The sequence below is a fragment of the Erpetoichthys calabaricus genome, chromosome 15 (assembly GCF_900747795.2).
Source record: "Erpetoichthys calabaricus chromosome 15, fErpCal1.3, whole genome shotgun sequence".
NCBI lineage: Eukaryota > Metazoa > Chordata > Cladistia > Polypteriformes > Polypteridae > Erpetoichthys > Erpetoichthys calabaricus.
This window is the reverse complement of record NC_041408.2, coordinates 103,130,268-103,143,807: the sequence shown is the minus strand read 5'-3', so window position 1 is coordinate 103,143,807 and position 13,540 is coordinate 103,130,268. Positions and strand designations below refer to the sequence as shown.

At 39.2% G+C, this 13,540-nt stretch overlaps 1 protein-coding gene across 1 annotated transcript; it reads left to right on the top strand.

The window, feature by feature from the left end:
* The first annotated feature begins 5,003 nt into the window (after nucleotides 1-5,003).
* Nucleotides 5,004-12,681, top strand: calm2a (calmodulin 2a (phosphorylase kinase, delta)). The gene is made up of 6 exons (XM_028820314.2): nucleotides 5,004-5,169; nucleotides 7,412-7,442; nucleotides 10,737-10,880; nucleotides 10,973-11,079; nucleotides 11,225-11,360; nucleotides 12,039-12,681. Exons 1-6 carry the CDS (start codon nucleotides 5,167-5,169, stop codon nucleotides 12,065-12,067), a joined length of 450 nt encoding a protein of 149 aa, XP_028676147.1. The 5' UTR covers nucleotides 5,004-5,166; the 3' UTR covers nucleotides 12,068-12,681.
* Nucleotides 12,682-13,540: the final 859 nt, after the last annotated feature.

The window sequence follows — 13,540 nt, the reverse complement described above, 5'->3', positions numbered from 1 at the left end:
CTTAACTGTGACACAAAAACTGTTGTTTAAACAGAACCACAGAATTGCTGAAAGGATATGCCTGTATCTTGAACTATCATTAATTCCACATTATTTCCAGATACCTACTGAATAAGCAAGGTGTAATTAATTAAAAGAAATCAACAGCTTCCCACCAGAACACACTGCAGAAAACTTTAACGAAATATAATCAAACAAATAAATGCTTAAACAAATCAAACAAGTACTGAGGGAAGGCCTCAGATTCAGTGACCCACATGCAAAGCAACACTGAGCACAGCACATTCTCCATTTTGACCTCAGGCACAACTTTCTCTCGGTTGTCACAAACTTTCAGAGTATACATGGAGAATAAAAGAGAGCGACAGAGAGAAACACAAAGCCTGCTGAGCTTTCTATGCCGTCAGCGGAGGCTCAATAAATTGAATGTGCCAATAAAAATCTTGCTCAGTATTTTCTCCTGTCACCCATTTCACTGTAGTTTATGTGAATGAAGTACAGGAACTGCATAAACCAGTGCAAATGTATGCAGCAAAGCATGTAGGATGGACTTGGGCTGCCTTACAATGCCAACCATAATCTATACACTCTTAGAATATTATTTCTGTAATGCCACTTTACTTGGCTGCGTGGCTCCTTATAGAACCATTACCTAACAAAGACCCATTTCATTCTGGATAAAACAGAAATCTATATTGTATAGTAGACTACCTAACAGGACATAACAAATCAAGAAAACCTGAACTTACCCTGTTTGATTATATGCAGCAACAGTCCATTTAAACTCAAGAACCCACTTGCATTTTATAAATCCGTTATCATCTATTCATGGATATTTATGGAGCCAATCATGGATCTAAATGAACAAAGAATCTTTCTGGAACCTTCATGTAGATGGTTCTTTAGGCAACCAAAAATGGCTCCCATATGGCATCAGTCTGAAGTTCCACTCTGACACCTTTGTTTGTAATAATGTAGGAAGTTTACCAAATCTGTGTCTAGGTAAATTCACCCTTTGAAAAAGAGAAATTTACCTGGAAGTTTGGCTTTTTGCAGAAGTTTGTTAAATATATAAATATCCACATATATAAACATAACTTAAACTTTGGACTTGACAGTTATAGTTACATTGAAGCATCATACAGGCATATTGCTGTTAGTATGAAGGAGCCCCAGTCACGTTTCTTGACACACTTCTGCTGATTAATTTCTTAGCTTAAAGTACTCAGTGTTAGTGTGTCAGAGAATTGTGTGCAGCATTGTTTGTAATGGCACTCAGTTTTGTTTTAATCCTCTCCTTTACTACTACCTTCAGGAGGTCTAGAGTGCATCCTGCAACTATGCCTGCCCTATTAATTAGCTTTTTAATTTGGTGGGTCTCACTTGAAGTGATGTTACCGGCTCAGAGCACCACAGCATAGCAAATCATACTGGCCATCACAATGTCATAGAATATGCCAAATAATAAACCCATGATTTTACCAGTAAAAACAAAGGGTGTGAAATGTCAAAGCAAGACTAGAAAGCTGCTCGATAATATGAAAGACAAAAGAACATCACTGCATCAAGAAAGAAAGCAGTCCAAGATTATAACTTAAAAAAGTCACTTCAGTGACTACAGCCTGGCCATCAAGACACTTTAGCACTAGAAGAACCAGGATGCAAACAGAGGTCCTCCAGTTGCTAAGATATAATTTCAGCAAAATACTGACATGCAATATACACACCATTTCTAAAAGCTCTGCTACTTAACAACTTAAGAGTGACTTTCAGTGGTGCAGAAATCTGTTAAAAAGTTAGGGTCTTAAGAGAAGTGACAAGAAAGGGAGTACAGTAATCCCTCGCTATATCGCGCTTCGCCTTTCGCGGCTTCACTCCATCGCGGATTTTATATGTAAGCATATTTAAATATATATCGCGGATTTTTCGCTGCTTCGCGGGTTTCTGAGGACAATGGGTCTTTTAATTTCTGGTACATGCTTCCTCAGTTGGTTTGCCCAGTTGATTTCATACAAGGGACGCTATTGGCAGATGGCTGAGAAGCTACCCAACTTACTTTTCTTTCTCTCTCTCTTGCGCTGACTATCTGTGATCCTGACGTACGGGGTGTGAGCAGGGGGGCTGTTCGCACACCTAGACGATACGGACGCTTGTCTAAAAATGCTGAAAGATTATCTTCACGTTGCTACCTTCTGTGTGCAGCTTTTAAGTATGCTGCACGGTGCTTTGCATACTTAAAAGCTCAAAGGGCACGTATTGATTTTTTTTATCTCTCTCTCTGTGCTCCTGACGGAGGGGGTGTGAGCTGCCGCCTTCAACAGCTTTGTGCCGCGGTGCTTCGCATACTTACAAGCCAAACAGCCCTATTGATTTGTTTGCTTTTCTCTATCTCTCTGACATGATCTGCTCCTGATGCGCACTCCTTTGAAGAGGAAGATATGTTTGCATTCTTTTAATTGTGAGACGGAACTGTCATCTCTGTCTTGTCATGGAGCACAGTTTAAACTTTTGAAAAAGAGACAAATGTTTGTTTGCAGTGTTTGAATAACGTTCCTGTCTCTCTACAGCCTCCTGTGTTTCTGCGCAAATCTGTGACCCAAGCATGACAATATAAAAATAACCATATAAACATATGGTTTCTACTTCGCGGATTTTCTTATTTCGCGGGTGGCTCTGGAATGCAACCCCCGCGATGGAGGAGGGATTACTGTAATTAACACTAGCTGTACATCCCATGGGATGGCACTGTGATAATAATTGCTGTCTAAAAGTTCCAAGTTTTTGCGTCGTTTCTTTTACAACACTATCTATGCAGAGTAAGCACATGCTCCTTGCATCCTCATTGCTTTTCCATCCATCCATCCATCCATTTTCCAACCCGCTGAATCCGAACACAGGGTCACGGGGGTCTGCTGGAGCCATTGCTTTTCCTTCATTGCTCTTTTGTTTTTCATATTCCAAAGGATTGAATGTCACGCCAGCTGAAAACTTTACTGTGGTCAGGTTAAAGTAAATGTGGCTGTTAGGGGAATATGTCCCATAATGGATTTGCATTCAAAGCTGAAGGTTGGTTTTTCCTTGGCTAATCCAAGTTTTTACTTTAATTCTGTGGACTGTAATGATCTGATCACAAAGACAGTGATAAAAAGAAAGCAGTTCCTATTTCATTATCAATCCCACTTATGCTGTTCACAGTCACAGAGAACCTAGTAACAATGGATGCAGGGTGGGAACCAACCTTGGAGAGAATGTCTTGAGTATACTCACACAGGCACACGGACACTCACATTTACTCATGCTTGGCTCACGGCTGTCTTAATATATGGGCACAAAGGGCACTGGCAGTAGTCCCCAGGAGCACAGGGGCCCACAACGTTTCTGATGCCTATGTATGTTTCTGTTTTGTTATCAAAACAGGGGCCCCAGCACACTACTTTGCCAGGTGTCTATGATGCTGGTAAGATGGCACTGGAGCCTTAGCTAATTTACAGCTGCCAGCTAACCTAGTAAGAATGTTAAAAGTAAACCCAAGTAGACACTAGAACATGCAAACTGAGTGCAGACAAACCCCAGGGCAAAATTTAAACCGGTAATTACAGAGCTAAGAGGCAGGCCCTCTAATTACTTTGCCACACCAACTGAATAGTACCAAAGACAGCTTCAGAATGTAGAAGAAGAGAGGTGGAGTCTCAGTCCACAACTGAACATCTAGTCTAAAAGCTGCTGCTAGCAGTATGATTAGAAATACAGAAAACTGGTAACATCGAAACTGAATTAAACAATGGCAGCCTTAAAGAAGTAGTAAGGAGGCTAGCTTTGCATTTTCAGTTCACACAAAAGAAGTAGCACAAGTATACTGTCAGCTTTGTTTAAAGGGTTTTGCAAGGAAAAGCGGGGCATGGCAGGAAACTGATGTCACTGAGCGTTCATGTCCATGGCATTTTTTGGAATTGTGTAATACAAATAAACTATTAATACCGGTGTCTCCAGAAGCTTGTGAAAGACCTGCATATCCAGAACCGGCAAGGCTTTCCCATAAGATGACTTGCCAAAGGAGTTCTGCAAAACTTAATATTCTTTCTATGTACAGATGATTATAATGGATTATGGGGAAGGTTTATTAATAAACGCTAGCGTTAAGTGTACCACCATTATAGTGCTGGATAAAACGGTAAGGCCAAAAAATGGGGTTCACAAAGAGAACTGATAAGGCCAATGAGTAACAACTACCAATATACTATTATTCTGCCATCCAACTACTTGAACCCTCGCGCTTTGCTTGCAAATGACTATTAAAATATCACAAAAACTAAATTTCACTAGGGATTTTAATTTTAGTTAGGAATGGGTGAAGAGAGTAGTTAACGCGATTTCAGGAAAAAGTATTCTAATTCTGGGGTACACGGGCAGATTGTCTCCCTATATTAAAACGCATTAAAATTAGTTAGGTTAGACCTGGAAGAATCCGTTGTTATTCGCATTTTTCCAGGGCACAAAAAATATGATAACGAGTTGTGAATGCCTTAAGATGTCATTGTCGCAGACGAATCATGCTATCTCCCAACAAATTCAAACAAAACTCTGCAAACAGCAAACGCGCATTTTGTTGCTGCTAACGACTGTACAATGTGTGCAGAGTGCACCTCGCTCGCTCACTCGCATACCCGCTCAAACGAAGGCTCCGGTCGCCAGAGTGCATGTGCAAAGGGAGTGACGCATTGCAGGTAGGAAGCCGCCAATCAGAGTGCGACGTGCCCCGTCGCCCCCCTTCCTTCGCCCATTTCCTCCCTCCCCTCCCGCGCATCAGCGAACTGAGTTCGGACAATGGCGCGCCACGACCCGTCCGCCTCCGCCGTTTCAAATAGTTCCTCTTTTTGGGTCTGTGCTGCAGTGGGTCCACCCTTTCACCTTTCTTCCTTCGTCAACGATTGTATTTGCACCCTCCCCCCATCTGTCAACCGAACTGCAAATGTCAGCTTTACTCTGATCGGGACAGAGTTGTGATTCGGAGCACTGCCCATCTGGCGGATGTATTTTGGGTGGAGGGAGGTGTTTATGAGCGAGAGTTAAACGGCGGGTCGCCGGCAGTTTTCATTCCACTCGGGAAGTGTGAGATCTTGGCGTTTGTGGTTTGTGTCGCGCTCGGAGTAAGACCAGCGTTGCAAGATGGTACGTGCTATGCCTATCTTTCTCTCCCCTCTACTAATTTCTTTGAGACGTCTGGTACGATGGGAGCCAGGTTTTGTGTAATCTAGCAGGATTGTCTCGATTCTATCTACTGTAACTCTTGGCGGGAAGTGTCCAGCGAGTTCATCTCGGCAAAATACGTGTTTAGCGATGCAGTAGTAAAAGGAAGTCGTTTCTATTTTTGATGGTGGTCGTATACAGGTGGACGGTTGGAAACTTAAGGAAAACGTCTGATGGGATTTTTTGATGATCGCTAGGTGATTCGGACACGATGCGGGTGTGTGATTTTTTTTTTTTTGCTCGTTTCTTTGTTCTTTTTATCTGCTGGTGTGGTTGGCTTTCACACCCTCGTCAGAATATAATTTTATATGTTCTTAGGCTTCATTTTAGATTTGGTTGTCAAACACTGTCTTTCTGGCCCCCGGGTGAAGTTCACGTGCGCGCAATAGTGCATGTGTAAAGAAAGACCTTCCTCATTGATGTGCAGCGCTGTCAGTGAGCTCTGTTCGCTCGTGCTTCAGGGTGCATATTTGAGTTTTGTTAGTGGTTCTTGTTTCAAGCTTTCTTTAAAAAAAAATCAACTAGCTGTAAAATGCTTGACGTATTCTCCTACAAGTGTGGAGACGGCAAACTTGCATATATTGAGTTTTCTACGCTAAAAGACACAAATCCGTACAAGTGTTGCTTTAACGTTTCAACCAACTGCAAGGCCTTTCATGCTTTTGCTCCTAACGACATGCCCAACTGCTGTTGCGATTCCGATTAGCCTGTATTTACAATACAATACAATACAGTTTATTTTTGTATAGCCCAAAATCACACAGGAAGTGCCGCAATGGGCTTTATTTGTGTGTGCGGGTTCCGTCTTCTGAGTTTTAGCTGTTGGAACGTGTCAATTCCTCCAAAAATGCACTTGCGGTTCGTGTGTAGCCTCATAGTTGTAATTTTTGCATTCTCGAAATAAAGGGTTGGGCCGACTCTTGTTTCCTGAGTAGAAGGTAGTCCTATCTCAAGTAATAACCTTATAAGGGGGATGGGGTTCAAGTCGGGTCTGAAGTTGCGGCGTTTCTTAAGGTTTTCGGATGACTTGCGCTCCTCTCGTTTGCTGTGGACTTTACGATATCTCGTGTTAAATTAAATCTCTCCAGTTTAACGCTATTTACTTAATTTTAATGCACCCTTCACTTATAGGAATATAGGGGTATGATCTGGAAACGTTTTTGGTGTGGAATGCCCGCGGTACATTGATCGAAGTCTTATTTCTCAGCTTCACTTAGTGATTTATATTAACTTGCGGTAGTAATCGTTTATTTGAAGAAAAGTAACACAAGCATCTTTCGGCCGTCATCGGTGTAATGTTTTAAAGTATCCCTCCACCCTAAAAGATCACTATCGAAGCAAATACTCATATTTTCAACATTAACGTGCTTTTTAACGTCAACGATTGAAGCTTACTTCAAACATGTTTGGGTTAATCTTGTATGTCATTTTCTTATTTAGCTGCGGCATTTTTAATACGTTGGACTAAAGCAGACGTTTGTTTCTGAAGGTGTGAACAGGAAGTAAGGCGGTTTTATCTGTAATGGCTAAATTGATAGGTTTTCGTTCTGCGTATGCTTCAGCTTACACTTTCGGCGCATCATTTCTTTGCCCCCGAAAGTTATTCGTTCCATGTGTTTCCAGGTGCTTTGGCCCAGCCTACTATAGCGCATTTTGAAAAGATGTTCCCAACACTTTGTTCAGGCCGTATTATTCCTGGTTTGCAGTTGAAATTCTCTTCACCCCATTATTAAATAACGCTAGAGTTTCACGTATATCTTACTAGATGGCTTATCTTGCCTACAGCAATGTAAATGTTCTGTAAATCCGTGGGCATCCTAGATATTAAAGGAATCTTTGTATGCACAAGTTGCTGCAATAAGGCGTGGTGCTTTTGAGACGACCAGCAAAGGAGGAGCGTTGCTTTAAATAAAGGAAGTCTTTCTCTTGATAGTGTTGTGACTTAATATTCTTTGTTTACCTTTCACCTAGATTTCTCTGTAGACTTTGACTGCTGAATGTACTTGGAGAGAGCTTCTTTAGGGTGTTTTTTGGAACTATTTGGCTTACAAATGTGACTTTCTAAAATACTACTTTGGTTTTGTGTCTTAAATATTTGGGAACGGCAGTACTGAATGTTGCGCTTCGTGTATTGCCAGTAACGCGTTTTATTTTGTTTTGGCAGGCTGATCAACTAACAGAGGAACAGATTGCTGGTGAGTAGCATTTTAAATGTATATTTGCCCTTTTGTGTGTTCCATACAGGAATTTTTAAATAGTTAAAATTGAATTACTGAAGTATGAACATCTAGTGACCGTTCACTTTAGATTCTGTTAGCCTACTTAAAAATACACAGATGGTTTATGCGCAAGTCTATGCAGTTAATTGTACAATGCCAGTTGACAGATGGCAAATTGAGGAGGGATTTAGTTTAATACTACCTTTCTGTAGTATAATGCAAAACAATTGCCAAGAGTTGCCACTACTTTGTATTCTTGGCTAGTTGCAGAAGCTGTTTAATTGAATTATTCAGGGTCACTCAAGTCAGGTTGAGGGTTGAGCACGATGTGCTGGGGTTAAAGCAGTCAGTGCCTTAGCCACCCCACCGCCTTCTAGAGATTATTCTCTTCTGTGTTAGTCAGTCATTCACTTTCCAAACTAAATTGAAAATTTTGTACCTTTTTTTTTTTTAGGAGTGCATATGTTTTATTGCTGCTTTAGTCCAATCACAAGGCCATTAAGCATTTTGCCTCAAATGTGTATGGAAGGAATGAATTGAGTAATCTCTCTGAAATTTAAACTTGCAGTAATGGATGGTGTTAAGATGCCTGTTCTGATCAACTATTTTACACAATCTTAAGATGTAGGCAAATGGGGCAAAAAGAGTGCCCTTGTCGGCGTATATAATTTTGTGTGTGGGTTTTGAGTTTAGATGATTTTTTTGCTGCTGGTCTGTGGGTGGGTTGGCTCATTTCCATGCTGAGCTATCTGTTCTAGTTCTAACATGGTATGATGCTGCTGTTAAAAAAAAATAAAAATCCTGTTTTTAGAAGTGTTAGGTTTAGACTGTAGCTGCTGTGTGCAGAACTTTTTAAACTAGACCTTAATCAAAGGGTAAAGAGGAACCCTTGATTCAGTGGTCATGAGTCAGAAGTTGGCTTACAAAGGAACATTCTCCAGTTGCTAATCCTGCACCTGTTTAGACTGAAGGCAACTTGGAAGAAATGGTGTAAATGCTGAATATCTGTACACCATACTGAAGGCATCCCAACGGGAATCTTGTTTTTGGACAACATGCCTGGCATGTGGCTTTTGCATTTCCTTTTGTACTGTTTCTCCCTCTGGATTAATTTTGGTAAAATAGTTTCCTTTTGCCAGCAATAGTTGGCCATTTTTGGTTCTCCTTCTTTCATGTTTTGTCGAATTAAAACATTGGAGATGAATAGCAAAACAATATTCTGTTCAAAAACCATATTGGAAATGGGATTTGCACACTTTTTAATTGAAGTGAATGTCCTGACGTACATGGATATACAGTAGATGACCTGTTGACCTGAGTGAACTTTTCAGGGTGTTTTTTCTGACAAACCCACAGTGAAGTAATAGAAGAAAACAGTGTTTAGCACAAAATCCTAACATTAGAAATATAAATTTTTTTTCGACATTCTGTACAGGCATACAGGAATGTACTCCCATCCACACACAACAAGGTTTTCGTACTTTGTAGTCATTGCCTTAAAAATAAAGTTTATATTGTAATCGATTTGAGGCAGAAAAATGGTAAATGACCATGTAATATGTTTGCATTTTTCCCCCAATCAAAGGCTAAACGTTCAACTTTTCACATTTTACTGGTCAATTATATATCATCCCCATGCAGGTTTAACCATGTGCTTTTACCATCAAAGAAGTGCTGTTGTACTCGAGTCTCTAGTAATCCATAGAACATTTTCTGAATCTTGCAGCACAATGTCCTTTGAGGGGTTAGCAAAATTTTGATAAGGGTAATGTTTTTGAGCCATGTTGTGTGTTTTTTTGTAAGTTTTTTTTTTTTTTTTTTTCCCCTCTTCCTTTTGCCAGGTTTATTGAACTTGGTACATTTTAGAGTCTTGAGCTGTATAGCTTACCTTCATTTAGCATTTGTACCAAAGTACTTGTGTATTTCAAGTATTTGATTACTTCATTGCAATAGTTTACTAGAGACTATTTTTTTTCTTTTGAGATTCATATTTGCACATGGTTTCCACTAAAGTTGCTGCTGCTTTGAAAGGTACATTTGTGGATGCTATACTTGAGTTTTAAACTTAATGGTAGATTGGTGTGTGCTGCCTGACAGAAAATGTGGGCTTCCTGTAGTTTCAGAAAGCAATTGGGGAAATCACTTGCAAAGCACCAAATTCTAAGTACCATTCAAAACCAGTTTACCCAAAGATACAATGGTAAATTGCTTGTACATAGACTCATTTCATAAGTCGGTTTTACATTTTTAGATGTGGTGCTTTTTCCTCATTAAAACATTTTGGGCTTTTTACCGAAGCTCAAAGATTTAATACATACAAGGATGAACATTTTAAACTTCAGACTAGGAAGTTCCGGCCCTAGTAAGGCCTTGTGTAGGGGTATTCCTTTTAGTTTAACTTAATGTAGTAGCTGATTACTGATTTGTATCATAGTGGTTGAGCAAGTTAGCAAGTGACAAGGAGGCCCTGAAAAGCAGGAAATAAACAAAGGAGGGAGGAAGATTTGTAGAAGTGCTTGTTCTTGCCTTGTGCTTTTAGACATGACAGCAATGTCAATAAGTGTGTTGTGAATGAAATTCAAGTAGCATTTAGGAGTGGGCAGACTGGATTTAATGCAGTTAACTTTTAATTTAATGTTACTAGGTTAGTTGTGGAGGGTTGTTGCTTTGCCCCACTCCTTAAGTTTGCAAGTTTTAAAGTGTCTGATATAAATGTGAACCATTCATGTAACATCAGATTTAACAATTGGCCAGCTCTAGTATGAGGACCTGCATATGTCTTGGATTACTTTTTTAGATGTGATTAGTGTGGTTGCATCCTGTTAAAAGATTTTGTAGTTTTTGCTTATTACAACTAATATGACAAGTTCAAGTGTTGCTTCTATTAAACTTGTAGGTTTACCTTTAGGGCAAGCAAAGGTAGTCAGTGAAATATAACTTTAGATTCTCCTGAGTAAGTTGAGCAAAGACTGTTCTGTTTGATCAACTGGTTGATCAAATCAAAGCTCATAACCTATAACTTTGTAAATCAAGTATCATCTTTCTTTTGCAGTTTACAATCAGAAAGGCTTTTGCTCCTTCCAAGCCAGTTTTAAAGTTCTAGTTTCTTTTGCTTCTAAAGCAAAATGCAAATCCTTTGCAGATAAGCACTGAAAGCTTTGTCGAAACACATTTTAACATTAGTGACAGAAGTTGTTGTCAGCACCTAGAATATTTGCATGTAGCTGATATTGTGTATTTAGGGTGTAACCTTGGGCTGTTTTCTTTCAGAATTTAAAGAGGCCTTCTCACTATTTGACAAGGATGGTGATGGAACCATCACTACCAAGGAGTTGGGAACAGTAATGAGGTCGCTGGGACAAAACCCTACAGAAGCAGAACTGCAGGACATGATCAATGAAGTTGATGCTGATGGTGAGGTTTTTATATTTTGAGTAGGAATCCACTGTTTTAAGGATATATTTACTCAGGGTTTTTTTTTTTTTTTTTCTTTTTTTTGTGTCAAGGAAATGGTACGATTGACTTCCCAGAGTTTTTGACAATGATGGCACGAAAAATGAAGGATACAGACAGTGAAGAGGAAATAAGAGAAGCATTCCGTGTATTTGACAAGGTGAGTGATTTATTAGTATCTGTCAAAACAGTTTCTTGTGGTTATAATGGATAAAAAGGTAATTGTCACGTTTTAGACCATGTCTTGTATAATTCAATGTTGGTTACTAATCTTAGTTCTTTTAACACCCTCCTTTTTTTGGAAGGATGGTAATGGCTACATCAGTGCTGCTGAGCTTCGCCATGTAATGACAAATCTGGGTGAAAAGTTAACGGATGAAGAAGTGGATGAAATGATCAGGGAAGCAGACATTGACGGTGATGGACAAGTCAACTATGAAGGTATAAAGAAACTGGTTTCGGTATTGTGCTTTACTGGTTCTAGTTGCCTGCAATTCTGCATTAAATGTTGACTTGGCAATTTCATGTTTAAGAATGTATAATCCTATAACATGATCTAATTGTATACAAGGCATTAGATTAAGTTACTATTTTCCTGCATGCAATATTTCTAGGCAAATCTGATTGGTTATACTTGGGTTCTGACATAGTTGTGTGGCTATGACAGTGTAAGCATTTTCTTTGTATCTGCAGATGTTTGTTCCTATATCCACGTGTATATAAAATGGGAAGTAAAAGTTTACATTGTACAAATAGATGTGACCTGCCTCTGACTTACTGGGTTTTGTTCAAGATGGTTTGGGGTCTCTTCTCTCCAAAAAACCCAATAACCTCTGTGCAGCTGGCAGGAGGGATTGCCTGTGATCTTGAAATTAAATAGTGTAAAATGGGGAGGGAATTTCAAAGTAGGAAATGTGTGTGTGATCTTGCACAATACCAATTGTGGGTCAATTAAGTTCTGTTGTGGTTGTGCCTATATGGTATTAAAGTTCAGAATGTATGTATGTTCAAAGTAATACATTGACATTACACTTTCTTAATTGAACAGATGCTTTCATTTAACCAATAATTAAGACATTAAGATTGACGGACTTCTTTCTTTCTCCTCTCTCTCCATAGAATTTGTACAGATGATGACGGCGAAGTGAAGGCATTGTGTGTATATAAACTTGTATAAATTTGTTTATTTGCCTTTTTCTTTGTTTGTAATTTATCTGTAAAATGTTTATTCCCCTGCTGTCCAAAGGAATGCATGTACAGTATTTCTAGGGTTGAAGTCCTCATCTCTTGCCCCACCCCGCCCTGCTGCCAGCGTATCAAGTCCAGGCTTGTTCAGATCAAGTCAGCAGTTGTATGTGGCTTGGTCTAGAAGTGCAACTGACTAATCGCTCTGCCCAGCAACCTTGCCACAAACTTCAAGTGAAACATCTCCCCATATCTGTCATAGCTGGATGTCACTTGGCAACAATGTTGGCATGTAAACACCTAATGTGGAGTAATAACTCTGCATGGACAATGGACAAAGTATATATAAAATTTCTCCGCATTGCACTATTGCAAAAACGGGTGTATCATCCAGGTACTCGTACACTTACTTTTTGTATTTGCTGTCCTGTTTGATAACTCCTTGTTCAGTTTTGACTCTGCTTTTAAAACTTGTTTAGCCACTTGTTTTCCTTCTTAAACTGTTGTGGCATAAACATGCCTCAAATAATCCATTCCAAGTTGTATATTTTTGTTTTCCAATAAAACTGAAAACTTGCCCTGCTTTTTGTTGCATTTAGTTTAAACTGGGTCTGTGACAAGTTTTTGCTGTGCACAAATTCAGTCATTGACCTTGTCTTGTAAAGAGATGTAACTTCCCATATTTTTTTAATGTACAAATAACCCAGTACATTCCATCAGCAAGAGTTGACCAGCTTTATCAGGATTGGGCTGGACCAGTGCTTTTAAATGTGATCTGACATGCAGTGGTAAATGTGCTTAATGGATAAAATTTCCAGGTATCCAAAACTTTTAATAAACTAACATGTTAAGCACAAAATTGAGTAATTTAGCAGTTTATTGTAAATTTAATTGTTGGGTGGTATTGAGTGGTAGCCCACATTTGAGTTGGGCAGATGGGTGATAAATTCAAGGCATTAACATTTCTGTTCAAAATGGGGTCTCCTTTCTGAAGATGGATTCTTAAAGCTTTCCAGATGAGCAAGTAGTTTGGAGTTCTACACATTTTTAAAGTAGAACTTCAAATTAAGGTTGGTGGTAGGACCGTTTTTAATCTGTTTGGAATCTTTTGCATTATAAAAGCTACTTGTGTGCATGTTCAAAATTTTATAATTGCATAAGATGATTCCTGAACTTCCTATAAAAGTTGCAGTTTGTGTCCAGCTTTTTACTTTTAAATGTATAGCTACAGTAAATTTTTGTGGCTTCTGACATAAGTTTTCTGGCATTGTCTTTGTCCAAGAATGCCCAGTATACATACAACCCATAAATTGATGTTTCCACCAAAGAGAATTTTCCTTTGTGCACTAGTGTTGGTAGTAAATCCTAGAGCATTCATTTTTTTTGTATTGTTGCATATAATTGAGTACACTTTTTGGAGTAACTATTGTCGACAT

Coding starts and splice junctions, on each gene's coding strand:
- calm2a (XM_028820314.2), top strand. Junction 7,443..10,736: donor AACAGAGGAACAGATTGCTG/GTGAGTAGCATT, acceptor GTTTTCTTTCAG/AATTTAAAGAGGCCTTCTCA. Junction 11,080..11,224: donor CATTCCGTGTATTTGACAAG/GTGAGTGATTTA, acceptor TTTTTTTGGAAG/GATGGTAATGGCTACATCAG.